Source organism: Sinocyclocheilus rhinocerous, unplaced genomic scaffold (assembly GCF_001515625.1).
Source record: "Sinocyclocheilus rhinocerous isolate Xijiao unplaced genomic scaffold, SAMN03320098_v1.1 scaffold2736, whole genome shotgun sequence".
In the NCBI taxonomy this organism is placed as follows: Eukaryota; Metazoa; Chordata; class Actinopteri; order Cypriniformes; family Cyprinidae; genus Sinocyclocheilus; species Sinocyclocheilus rhinocerous.
In genome coordinates, this window is record NW_015653614.1 from 49,523 (window position 1) to 63,423 (window position 13,901).

General features: G+C 44.1%; 2 protein-coding genes across 2 annotated transcripts in view; both read right to left on the minus strand.

Annotated features, from left to right (window-relative positions):
• The window catches only part of mcm7 (minichromosome maintenance complex component 7), a 14,797-nt gene extending 2,798 nt beyond the window's left edge, over window positions 1–11,999 (minus strand). Inside the window, exons 1-13 of the mRNA XM_016522991.1 lie at window positions 11,795–11,999; window positions 10,721–10,800; window positions 10,470–10,634; window positions 9,924–10,048; window positions 8,621–8,801; window positions 8,391–8,528; window positions 6,879–7,028; window positions 5,461–5,575; window positions 5,246–5,377; window positions 1,801–1,884; window positions 1,518–1,729; window positions 1,180–1,445; window positions 12–180 (exon numbers count right to left, since the gene is read on the minus strand). Coding sequence (XP_016378477.1) covers window positions 12–180; window positions 1,180–1,445; window positions 1,518–1,729; window positions 1,801–1,884; window positions 5,246–5,377; window positions 5,461–5,575; window positions 6,879–7,028; window positions 8,391–8,528; window positions 8,621–8,801; window positions 9,924–10,048; window positions 10,470–10,634; window positions 10,721–10,800; window positions 11,795–11,825 — 1,848 coding nt within the window. The 5' untranslated portion in view covers window positions 11,826–11,999. The remainder of the gene's footprint in view (window positions 1–11; window positions 181–1,179; window positions 1,446–1,517; window positions 1,730–1,800; window positions 1,885–5,245; window positions 5,378–5,460; window positions 5,576–6,878; window positions 7,029–8,390; window positions 8,529–8,620; window positions 8,802–9,923; window positions 10,049–10,469; window positions 10,635–10,720; window positions 10,801–11,794) is intronic.
• Window positions 12,000–12,560: 561 nt separating this feature from the next.
• stag3 (STAG3 cohesin complex component) overlaps window positions 12,561–13,901 on the minus strand; it is a 15,957-nt gene continuing 14,616 nt past the window's right edge. Inside the window, exons 22-25 of the mRNA XM_016522992.1 lie at window positions 13,770–13,848; window positions 13,199–13,279; window positions 12,842–12,932; window positions 12,561–12,760 (exon numbers count right to left, since the gene is read on the minus strand). Of these exons, the coding sequence (XP_016378478.1) occupies window positions 12,713–12,760; window positions 12,842–12,932; window positions 13,199–13,279; window positions 13,770–13,848 (299 nt within the window). The 3' untranslated portion in view covers window positions 12,561–12,712. The remainder of the gene's footprint in view (window positions 12,761–12,841; window positions 12,933–13,198; window positions 13,280–13,769; window positions 13,849–13,901) is intronic.

Consider the following 13,901-nt stretch of genomic DNA (forward strand, 5'->3'; position numbering starts at 1 on the left):
GTGTGTCTCACCAGGGCAGTGGAGAGGCGCAGGATGGACAGCAGCGTTCGGGCCGAGGTGAACGTCGTGTCTTTACTGACTCGTGCCTCTTTCCTCATCTCTACATACGCGGCTGTGATGTAATCCGACAGAGCCTCAGGAACCACCGGCTGCTTCTGCTTACACTTACTGATGTAACGCCTGACAGAACCACACAGATGAATGAACATCAGGTGATCCAATCGGGTTCACAAACACATGAACAATACATCTGCAGTGTAAACGATCACTGATCATGCTGCACTGACACTATTACAGCACAACAAAACTTTATAGCTCAAATTGAATTTGTTCCATAATTGAAATTTGCATCATCAACAATGATATTATCCTTTTAATTACTTTATTCCTTCACTGTTGTCCAGGATATTTAACATTAATAGTTTGTGATTTCTCTGAATGCAGTGAAACAGCTGTTTTCAGTGCTGAACACTTAAATACCGACACATGCTTTATAACGTGGGCAAAAGAAAGGTCATACAACAGAAAAATAAAGAAAAACTAAAGCACAATCTAAGAGTTCACAGGAAAGAGACACATATCCTGTCAACAGATGATTTTCTGTAATCACAGGTCGAAGCAGGGTTGGGTCGATAGACGATGACAGACATCACAATGTTGAGCCGGCATCGAATTGAATTACATTCAAAACAGCTCAATGAACAATTTAAACAGTAAAGATTTCATTGTGCAAAAAAATGCCAAACTAATTATAGGCTAGATGTTTTACACGAGCTAAACGAAGCATACAAAAACAGCAACAAAATTCAAAATAATTTGAATAAATATATTACAATAAAATTAAAATAACCTGATAAATTAATTTAATGTTTTAATCATCTGACGTCCGCATCGCTCTTAGTCACAGGTATACTTCACTTTCTGCCCTCCGTTCCGTCTCGTTCAGAGCCGCCCTGAGCGCAGACAGACGAGCTCGAGACATGCACTTTAACTGCCCCCCCGGCGCTAAACATCAGTGCCATAATATTAACCAATAATATTAGTCTAATATTTAATATTAATCATTTTATCAATCGTACCGTTTAGAGGTTGCAGCGTCCCGTCAACACCTCATGATAATACCAGGTGTGAACAGCAGTGGCCTCAGACATGCTAGTGTAATGCTGTTAGCGTGTTTACCTCATGAGTTGCATGTGGATGGGGCTGAAGTGTGTCGGCGGCTGCTTGCAGTGCTGGTGCACGTATGTGATGTGCTGCGCCAGACGCAGGTCGTTGTCTGCATCGGGTTTGTCCTGAATGAGCCACAGCAGGTCGAAGCGCGACAGCAGCGCCGCCGGCAGCTGGATGTTCTGCTCGAGGGGTTTGCGAGGGTTGTAGCGGCCGTACGCTGGGTTCGCCGCTGCCAGGATCGAGCAGCGCGCATTCAGAGAGGTCATGATGCCGGCCTGAGACAAACACCACACAAACACGTGATGATGGGGTCAGAGGTCACCCAGCTTGAGCGGAGCGCACCGTACCTTGGCAATGGAGATGGTCTGCTGCTCCATGACCTCATGGATGGCTGTGCGGTCGGCGTCAGCCATCTTATCGAACTCGTCGATGCAGCACACGCCCAGATCAGCCAGCACCAGAGCGCCGCCCTCCAGCGTCATCTCACCCGTGACCGGGTCACGCATCACCGCCGCCGTCAGCCCCACACCGGACGAGCCGCGGCCCGTCGTGTACTGACCTGCAACAGAGCGCCAGAGTTAGCCGCGGGACGCTAGCGGACGGAGGAGCGATGCTGCGGGCCACACTCACTGCGAGGAGCGAGACGGTCGATGTAGGACAGCAGCTGAGACTTGGCCACACCCGGATCTCCCATCAGACAGATGTTAATGTTCCCTACAAACACAGACGCATTCAGTCAAACAGCGCTTCATACAACAGACTGTCACAACAGCTTCACATTAATAAACATCAGACAAATCCTAATTCTGCTGTACAGCAATGTCCTTACTCAGTACAGTGTTGATTCAATGCAGCTCTATATCAGTGTCAAAGTTATTATCGAGTCCAATGTATTTGTAAAGCTCTTTTCAAACACATGGTTTCAAAGCTGCTTTACAGAAAATCATACTGTCATATTTATAGCACACTTATCCAAAGCGACTTACAGTGCATTCAGGCTATACATTTTTTACCAGTATGTGTATTCCCTGGGAATCGAACCCACGACCTTTTGCGCTGCTAACGCAATGCTCTACCACTAAGCCACAGGAACATTATATTATATTATATATATAATGCTGTAGTGCTTTAACAGAGTAAGTTGAGGATTGGGCGATATGATGATATATATATATATATAGTGATCTTCCGGATTCAGATGTTGTGTTTATGGTGTTTTCTGGCACATACAGTATCTCACAGAAGTGAGTACACCCCTCACATTTTTGTAAATATTTTATTATATCTTTTCATGTGACAACACTGAAGAAATGACACTTTGCTACAATGTAAAGTAGTGAGTGTACAGCTTGTATAACAGTGTAAATTTGCTGTCCCCTCAAAATAACTCAACACACAGCCATTAATGTCTAAACCACTGGCCACAAAAGTGAGTACACCCCAAAGTGAAAATGTCCAAATTGGCGCAGGATGGACAGCAGCGTTCGGGCCGAGGTGAACGTTGTGTCTTTACTGACTCGTGCCTCTTTCCTCATCTCTACATACGCGGCTGTGATGTAATCCGACAGAGCCTCAGGAACCACCGGCTGCTTCTGCTTACACTTACTGATGTAACGCCTGACAGAACCACAGACAGATGAATGAACATCAGGTGATCCAATCGGGTTCACAAACACATGAACAATACATCTGCAGTGTAAACAATCACTGATCATGCTGCACTGACACTATTACAGCACAACAAAACTTTATAGCTCAAATTGAATTTGTTCCATAATAAAATTTGCATAATCAACAATGATATTATCCTTTTAATTACTTTATTCCTTCACTGTTGTCCAGGATATTTAACATTAATAGTTTGTGATTTCTCTGAATGCAGTGAAACAGCTGTTTTCAGTGCTGAACACTTAAATACTGACACATGCTTTATAATGTGGGCAAAAGAAAGGTCAAACAACAGAAAAATAAAGAAAAACTAAAGCACAATCTAAGAGTTCACAGGAAAGAGACACATATCCTGTCAACAGACGATTTTCTGTAATCACAGGTCGAAGCAGGGTTGGGCCGATAGACGATGACAGACATCACAATGTTGAGCCGGCATCGAATTGAATTACATTCAAAACAGCTCAATGAACAATTTAAACAGTAAAGATTTCATTGTGCAAAAAAATGCCAAACTAATTATAGGCTAGATGTTTTACACGAGCTAAACGAAGCATACAAAAACAGCAACAAAATTCAAAATAATTTGAATAAATATATTACAATAAAATTAAAATAACCTGATAAATTAATTTAATGTTTTAATCATCTGACGTCCGCATCGCTCTTAGTCACAGGTATACTTCACTTTCTGCCCTCCGTTCCGTCTCGTTCAGAGCCGCCCTGAGCGCAGACAGACGAGCTCGAGACATGCACTTTAACTGCCCCCCCGGCGCTAAACATCAGTGCCATAATATTAACCAATAATATTAGTCTAATATTTAATATTAATCATTTTATCAATCGTACCGTTTAGAGGTTGCAGCGTCCCGTCAACACCTCATGATAATACCAGGTGTGAACAGCAGTGGCCTCAGACATGCTAGTGTAATGCTGTTAGCGTGTTTACCTCATGAGTTGCATGTGGATGGGGCTGAAGTGTGTCGGCGGCTGCTTGCAGTGCTGGTGCACGTATGTGATGTGCTGCGCCAGACGCAGGTCGTTGTCTGCATCGGGTTTGTCCTGAATGAGCCACAGCAGGTCGAAGCGCGACAGCAGCGCCGCCGGCAGCTGGATGTTCTGCTCGAGGGTTTTGCGAGGGTTGTAGCGGCCGTACGCTGGGTTCGCCGCTGCCAGGATCGAGCAGCGCGCATTCAGAGAGGTCATGATGCCGGCCTGAGACAAACACCACACAAACACGTGATGATGGGGTCAGAGGTCACCCAGCTTGAGCGGAGCGCACCGTACCTTGGCAATGGAGATGGTCTGCTGCTCCATGACCTCATGAATGGCCGTGCGGTCGGCGTCGGCCATCTTATCGAACTCGTCGATGCAGCACACGCCCAGATCAGCCAGCACCAGAGCGCCGCCCTCCAGCGTCATCTCACCCGTGACCGGGTCACGCATCACCGCCGCCGTCAGCCCCACACCGGACGAACCGCGGCCCGTCGTGTACTGACCTGCAACAGAGCGCCAGAGTTAGCCGTGCGACGCTAGCGGACGGAGGAGCGATGCTGCGGGCCACACTCACTGCGAGGAGCGAGACGGTCGATGTAGGACAGCAGCTGAGACTTGGCCACACCCGGATCTCCCATCAGACAGATGTTAAAGTTCCCTACAAACACAGACGCATTCAGTCAAACAGCGCTTCATACAACAGACTGTCACAACAGCTTCACATTAATAAACAAACATCAGACAAATCCTAATTCTGCTGTACAGCAATAATGTCCTTACTCAGTACAGTGTTGATTCAATGCAGCTCTATATCAGTGTCAAAGTTATTATCGAGTCCAATGTATTTGTAAAGCTCTTTTCAGACACATGGTTTCAAAGCTGCTTTACAGAAAATCATACTGTCATATTTATAATGCTGTAGTGCTTTAACAGAGTAAGTTGAGGATTGTGCGATATGATGATATACATAGTGATCTTCTGGATTCAGATGTAACTCGGTTGTATTTATGGTGTTTTCTGGCACACATATCAGTGCTGCAGTGACTCAAACACACAACTGAGAGATTTAAATGCTGCTCGGTTTTGTTCAAAGCGAATGTAAGTGATTCTCAAACAGTATGAATGAAAATAGTAATGTTATTGTTGTTAGAGGTGAAATCTTATGTTCGGACTTAGAATTAGGAATTAGATAATGGCCAGTTTTGCTCCAAGACAGAAACAACTCTCAAAAAGTGTCAATGAATATACACTCTTACGATGATCTTAAGTGAAAAATAACTGGTTATCAAAGAGTCTGATGTGAGTTTAATAATTTCATAATATCATCAGTCATTCAAGTGTTAATGTTGAGCTGAATTGAGTTAGTTTTCTTCTCATGCAGCATCAGCAGCAGCAGACAGACGCGTCTCACCCCTGATCTTCATCCCACGTGGCGCCTGCTCCACTCCACCCACCAGCAGCAGCAGCAGCGCCTTCTTCACGTCCTCATGGCCGTAAATCTCCGGAGCGATCGAGCCCGCCAGTTTCTCGTAGAAATCCTCCTCTATACACACACACACACACACACGTGAGTCCAGAGACACGTCACAACCCTTATAAACCCCACACAGACACGAAGCGTGTTACCCGTGATCTGACGCAGCTCTTCATCACTCAGCTCTTCAGTTCCCAGCTCATCATCCTCAGTCTTATTCATCAGAGTGATGCAGTGACACTCCAGATACGTCTCTGACAGCAGACCCTGACACACACACACACACACATCAATAACCCTACACACACCAGACGTATCTGAACACAGTAAAACACAGAGCTCGAGGTCATGTGACCATACATTTAGATAGTCTTACGCTGCAGCCCAATTCGCTTACTCGTACTACACCCTTAAACGACATACTCTTTTTGTGAAGAAAAAGTGCACACTTTTGAGTGTGTAGTAGAAGAGTAGGCAAGCTTTGGGACAAACTATCCTGTATCTAACGCACACACGCTCAAGCCTGATTTAAGGCTGATTATACTCGACGCGTCCGCAAGTTCGCTTATGCCGAGTTCACACTGCACGATTTTCAAAGTCGTCGGGTCACCGTGGTTTTCACACTGACTGATAATTCACACTGCGTGATTGTCACTCGCGTGAACGAGCACCGATTTTCCTCCCTACGATTTCATTTGTCGGCGATTTCGCAAAACCTGTAGGCGAGTTTAAAGTCGGGTTATACTCGACGCGTCCGAAAGTTCGCTTAGGTGCGCGCGGCAAATATGACGTCATCGCTGTGTTGGCGTAAGTTCGCTTTGAGTGCGCGCGACGTCGTTTCGTAAATGAACAGTTGATGAATTACACTTTTCTGAGAATAGAATATTGAAGTGGAGATATCTCTGTGACGATACATCGCCGTATCTATATTTTGAACACAGCACTAATAATTACACGCATCCTGTCACATCTCGTCACAGTTAACATCCACATTTCATTTCATTTAACTTCCTACAATATCAGAGAGAGAAGTCGCACGTTGATCTGCTAGCCGCAGGTCTTTCATGCAGAGAACTGCTCAGATTTTTTTGTATAACAATGCATTTAAAAGTTAATAGCCAAACTGATCTTTATAAAAGTTCACATTGTTGTTGCAGATGAAATATAAAATAGATAACATTAAATAGATATTTTTTACCAGCTTAAATGTTGATAATTAGTAACTCAAGCCCCTTTATCTAAAACCTTTATCTAAACCCTGTCGCGCACATCCGCCATGTTTGTAGTTTTTTTTAACGCTTTTTATTCATGTTTGTAGCTCTGAACTAAATACTTCACCAAAGCGCAATGGATTGTGGGTAATATTAGCCATTAGAGTGCACAGAGTGTTTTGGCGTACTCTTTTCAACAAACTATGCTTTGGGACACACTTACTCTAATCTCACATACTATTTAGGACGGATAGTATGAACATTGAGACGCAGCGATACAAATGTAGAGAGGGACTTGTTCTGCCCACTGTTTGTTGATAGGATGTTGAGATGTGTGTGATGTGTGTAAAGTGTGTCACCTGTACAGCCTGTCTGAATCCGGAGCGCAGCAGAGGAAGGAATATTCCAGAAACAGCCACGTGATCTCCAGGCTGCGCCACACGCGTGTTCTCTCCGCGGGCGTAAATGGTCATGCTGCGAGGGATGTTTCCCACCGGCACCTGATCGCTCTGAGCACACACACATAACACAATCAACACTCTGCATGATCTACACTCAGCCAGACAGACGTGATGCTCTCACACACTCACATGCTCCTGAATGCGCAGCTCCTGGAACTTGATGAACTTTGACCCGCGTGTCTGCAGGTACAGCCGTCCTCCAGACTTGTTGGTGACGCACTCCTGACTGGGACACATGATGAGCGGCGTGAAGCTCGGAGAGGCGATCTGAGCAGTGGCAGGGACAGGACTCGTGTTAGCACACACACACACACACATGTGAGCGTTTAAAGACACGCATGCACTAATGAGCTGCGCACCGGCTGGTAGGTCTCGGCTCCGCACTGATCGCAGGTGTACGTGGCCACAGTCATCATGGGTTTGACCTCCGTGGCTCTGGTGACGATTCCCCTGACGGTCACCAGCTGACCGATGCTGTCGGCCTTCACGTCACGCACCACCTTGGGCTTCAGCGTGGACGGAGGACGGAAATAAACCTCACTGAGAAACACACGATTCATGCAATTATAAACCAGTGAGTACAGCATGACAAACACGATAACATCTGCCACACACTGAACTCACCTGGACACCAGTGTGTGTGTGTGTGTGTGTGTGTGAGACAATATCCATTAGTCATAACCCATTCTCATTTTTGATGATCAATCTCAAGACTGGTCTTTTAGTCCGTTTTCAGACTTCACAAAGCATTATTTGCAGCGCGCCTGCCATCCGATAATCACAGTTCGTTTGGTGTTTTGCTACCAATACATGCACTATATTACATATTATATTTTGACTGATGTCTTAATGATTTAAGAAGACATACATTAAATAATAAAGTTTGTATGCCACCGTTAACATGTTTATTTCCAGACAAATTTCAGTAGAATCAAAATGATGAAGAAAAACTTCATTATAACTGGCCTTGTGTCCAATTTAAACGTTTATGGTCAAGTAAGATTTATTTTGATGAAACTTTATACATAAACCGTGTCAAAGCAGCTTCACAGCAATAGCAGCAAGAACTGAATCAGTGATGCAAACTTTAAACGTGAGACAAATTCAAAACTTTAGTGTTGATCATTATATCTAAATATAAAAGGCAACTGACTTTTATAGTTTTTATTAAAATCTTTAGTATTATTGTAATATAGGGCTGCAACAACTAATCAATAAAATCGATTATTATCTATAATGAAAATAATTAACAACGATTCTCATTATCGATTAGTCAGGTCCGTAAATGGTCATGCTGCGAGGGATGTTTCCCACCGGCACCTGATCGCTCTGAGCACACACACATAACACAATCAACACTCTGCATGATCTACACTCAGCCAGACAGACGTGACGCTCTCACACACTCACATGCTCCTGAATGCGCAGCTCCTGGAACTTGATGAACTTTGACCCGCGTGTCTGCAGGTACAGCCGTCCTCCAGACTTGTTGGTGACGCACTCCTGACTGGGACACATGATGAGCGGCGTGAAGCTCGGAGAGGCGATCTGAGCAGTGGCAGGGACAGGACTCGTGTTAGCACACACACACACACACATGTGAGCGTTTAAAGACACGTATGCACTAATGAGCTGCGCACCGGCTGGTAGGTCTCGGCTCCGCACTGATCGCAGGTGTACGTGGCCACAGCCATCATGGGTTTGACCTCCGTGGCTCTGGTGACGATTCCCCTGACGGTCACCAGCTGACCGATGCTGTCGGCCTTCACGTCACGCACCACCTTGGGCTTCAGCGTGGACGGAGGACGGAAATAAACCTCACTGAGAAACACAAAACACATGATTCATGCAGTTATATACTACAAAACCATCAAGTGAGTGTGTACAGTATGACAGACAGGAACACGATAACGGCTGTCACACACTGAATACACACCTGGACACGAGCGTGTATGTGACTATCAATTCAATAATCATTCAATCAATCCCAAGATTTATCTTTTAGTCCGTTTTCAGTTGAACAAAACTTCACTAAGCATTATTTGTAGTGCGCCTGCCACCCAATAATCATTTGTTTTGTTCCTTTTATGCACTAATACATGCATTTATTACATATTCTGAACACTTAACAATAACTGTGGAACACACACCATTTATACACTCATACACTTATTTATCTAACACTCATACTCAGTCTACACCTCAAATTTGCACATAATATACAGTACCTGTACATACAAAAACTGTCTATTGTAATATACCTGCACATACAATTGTCGATTTATATATTTTTATTCCTTATTTACTTGTTCTATTTTTATTTTTTTATTATCTGTGTTTTTTTGTTCTGTCACTGTCATTCTGTTACACTGTGGAAGCTTCTGTCACGAAAACAAATTCCTCGTATGTGTAAACATACCTGGCAATAAAGCTCATTCTGATTCTGATTCTGATTCATTATATTTTTACTGATGTCGTCATTATTCAATTATATTTCAATAAATCATGAAACAAATTGTACACCACCATTTCAATGTTTATTTCAAAACAACTGAATAAAAACAAAATCAATCAATTTAAAAATGGCTTTATGATCAATTTAAATGTTTAATAAAGTCACATTTATTTAATCAAATATGAGACAAATTTAAATTTAGAGACAGTTGATCTAATATCTAAACATAAAAGACAATTGACTTATCTGAATATAGTTGTTCATATAATCTTTAATATTATAGCAATATGTTTAATACTATAGTAAAGTGTAGTTTACAACATTGAGATTTTTTTCCTTAAGAACAATTGACACACCACCTAATATATATCGAAATGAATCAAATCAAATCAAACTAAGAGCTAGTGAATCAAACCAGCCCCAGTGTGTGTGTGTGTGTGTGTGTGTGTGTGAGAGAGTGTGTGTGTGTGTGTGTGAGAGTCACTCACAATCTGCGCATGAGTTCAGACGGATACTGGTTCCGGGGGTCATGCGTGTCTGCGGGGTCACGACCTCTGGTCTCCATCATCAGCCGGTGCTCGATATAAACGTCCAAGGCATCCTTCGCCACCACCTACAAAACACACACACGCATGGCTCAGACACGAATATATCGATCAGCAGGCAATGTTAGTGATATACAGTGAATTTCAGCTGTGTGAATGTTTATCGCTTCATGTGAGCCTCCTTTGTGTAGGCAAATAAAGTTAGACATTTAAAGCTACTTACATATTCAACTATATATGAAGAGCTGCGTGATAACGGCTTACATTTTGCGACAATCACAATTTGATTTGGTATATAGCATATATCACGTTATGTGAACGTATGTGGATAAAGCTGAATATACTTATTGCAGGTTGAAGTCATTATAGACCTGTTATAGTATCATTTTCTAGAGTTTCATTCTGCACATCACAAGCCGTTGGCGTATTAATTTTCTGACGTTCATATAGATCTATAAAGCGATCTATAATGTCAGTCAGACGCAGCACCTCTCGCTCTCTGTACTCCGGCAGCAGCTCGTGAACCGCATCCGCAAACAGTCCGGTGTAACGCTTGCTGTTCTCACACACGCTCTCCACCAGCTCAGGGTCTTCCTCCGCCACATCATCCAGATCCAGCACCAGCGCCACCTGCTCGCGGTGCGCCAGGGACACCTGCACACACACACACACACACACACACACAGGTGAGCGGGAGTCCAGCTCGAAGCTGCAGGAACGGAGCAGGCTGCAGATCTCACCAGCTGAGCGCCGTATTTGAACACCTTCTTCCCGGAGTCATCCTCGCTGTAGAACTCCTGCAGGAAGCGCTTGCACTTCTCTGGAACACAGCCACAGCAGAAAAACCACGATCACACACAAACCTGTCGAACGGCTCGTGTAAATGTTTAAGTGAAGGAAAAGCTGATGAGTCCAGATGAGCGCGCGGAGGAAGCGTAAACAAACGAGCGAAAGCCGAAACAAAAGCGCCGAACCGACACTGCGTCCAACTTCACACAATTACTAGTAGCTGTTCAACAGAAAATAAACGTCTGAAGATGGAGTTAAACTCCGCGAATGATCGCCGTGTCCAAGCAGCCTCGGAGCGACTCGAGCAAAACATCGAGTTGATGTAGTGTCGACGAACCTGATCGCGACTCCCGAGTCCGTGTCCCGGTGACAGCCGACATCTGCTCCGACCGCGCGTCATCTCGCTGCACATTTGCCTTCGCGTTATAAATGACGCGCGTGTAACGCCACTCGATGGCTGCTGTTTTTGTAAACAAAGCAGCACATGGCTCTGGAACCGCGCCGCTTCCGCGATCCCTCCGCGCTTCATAAAGTAGTCCCGTCCAGTCAGAACGCGACCGTAGGCGCATCATCAGCGGGAGCGCTACACGTACAGACGAAACTTTCACACGGTGCTGTAAAGCGACAACCACTACAGTACCGACCGATCGGAATAAACACACGCATGATTCTGGACGGATTTGTTAAAGTTTTGACTGAAAATAAGAGCGTGTGTCTGAAACCGAGCACGTGCTCTCCGCTCTTTGTTCCGAGCCTCCATCCGGGCACTGTAGCACAAGCGCGCGCAACCCCCGCGAGCAACAGCTAAACTAAGTTAGAAACGCATCTACAAGCGTAACGGAACACAACAAACGCCGTGTCGCAGTAAAACAGCACGTGTGTCACATCGATTCCACTCGAACTTTCTGCTCCAGTTCAGATACCAAATATGATGATTCATGTGTTTTCATTTAATCAGACTTTGATGCGTATCGCCTCAGAAACAGAGCGAAGAGTTCTTAACTAGAGTTCATTTCCCAACTTACCCTTCTCCGCCATATAATCCTTTGGTGCCATGTTTATCGCAGAAGTGTGAAAAAGTCGCGTTTCTAAGGTAAACGTGTAAATATTTGACCTAGGAAACGGTTTCCTGACTGAAGATGCAACACTCTCGAGCGCAGCTGCAAAAACTGGCGCGAGTCTGCTGGCGCTTTGCACCAATGAGAACGCGTCTCCGAGTGCGCAAGGGCGGGGCTCTGCCTGTGGCGCGAGAATCTTCCAAACGTAGTTTGTCACGTGGGCAGATTGACCAATAAAATCTAAGCTTTGAAACGGCGGCAAAACAGTTCGGTTGATGATGTCATGACAAAAGCGGCGAACAGTGAAAACATCCGGAGCTCGAGTCTCCAGCAGCGCGCGCTGAACATCATACAATATATCTAATAATAAAAAATAATAATGTAAAACAAACATCTGAAAGTGCAAAAAACGAATATGCGAGATTCCCGCCGGACATTAATGACGCCTCGTTTCTTTCACTGCACACTGTATTGTAATATTACATGGTATAGTGTATTGTGCTGTATATTGTCTGCTGACAGATGATCAGGTTGTGTTCGATTATATGAAGAAAAAACAAACACCTGCACTGTGGCTTTGTGTAAAATCATGGTGAAAAGTGTTAGCAGTAAATCTGAAATCTTACAGAAAAAAAAACACTTGCCAGAAATAAATGTAAATTATTTATTTTAACAAAGATAATAAACAAAACTGTTTTAACACTTAAACCAACATCATTTTTAACCATCAAATCAAATAGGTTTTTTTTATGCTCTTATTCAGACCAACCTGGTGACATTAATGACTCAACTGAACCGTTTTACAGGGATCTTAAAACAGCTGCATTAACAAAACATCCCAGAATGATCCACTGGTGAAACGTGAACATGCGTCCCGGTCCGGTTTCATTCGAACAGATCCTCCAGGAAGCTGGCAGAGCCGTGTGTGGAGGGCTGCAGGACAGAGGAGGAGGAGGAGGATGAAGAAGAGGCTTGTGCTGATCATTCAGTGAGCCTGCAGTGGCTTTAACTCACCAAAGCGATGCCCAGCTCAGAGTCTTCATCATCGTAATCTTCAATTTCTGGCTCCTCATCCTCTGAAGCATCCTCATGACCCAGAGAGAGTCTGAGCACACACACACACAAGCACGCGCGCACACACACACACACACACAAGCACGCGCACACACACACAAACGCACAGTATCATGCGTTTTTAGCACAAGCTGCTCTCTCATGTTCACCTGCATGCGTTTCATTATGCCTGAATTTATCTGTCTGTCCCTAACTCTGATACTCTGATGCATACAGTTGTTTTTATGAATTTTGGAAACATGGTTCTGTACACGTGAATAATGTGAAAGAAGCAGAAGTGCAGATGAACACACTCACGTGCTGAGATGAGACTGGATGCTCTGAGAGAACGGACTCGACTGCTGTCTGCTGTGAATCACACTCTTCCTCAGGACGGACCTACAGACAGACGTGAACGAGTGTGTGTGTGTGTGTAACAGCTAATGAAAGTAGGAGCAAGTCTTTCTTACTCAAACCACTCAAATATCAACCTGTTGTTCAGTATATTATTAGTCCAGGTTACAAATGTCACAAGCTCTCTGTCTCTATATTTAGGTGTCTAGTCATGAGTAAATAATTGTAAACCAATCAAAATAAAACTGATTTTATTAGTTTAGCTGGATGTCATGTGACCATTAACCAACATCAGAGACCTGTGAACATGTTCAATTCACTTAAAAGTCAAGTCATTATTTGAGCTCTGAGAGGTTCAGCTGATGAAGATGTTTATGAACAGGATCATAAAGCACACATTACATTACTGTTTGCTGAGGCGTGTTGTCATCTTTAACATGAATGAACTTACTGACACGTGTGCATCACATTTCTGTAACATATGCATATGTATTATGTCCTTTTAGTAATGTAGTTTATGAATTGATATAAATACCCGTCTGTGAAATCATCGTCCATGTCGACACGGCGTGTGTGTGTTGTTACAGCTGGAGTTTCCAAACGGCTGGTCAAACCTGCACACACACACACACACACACACACACACACACACACACACACACACACA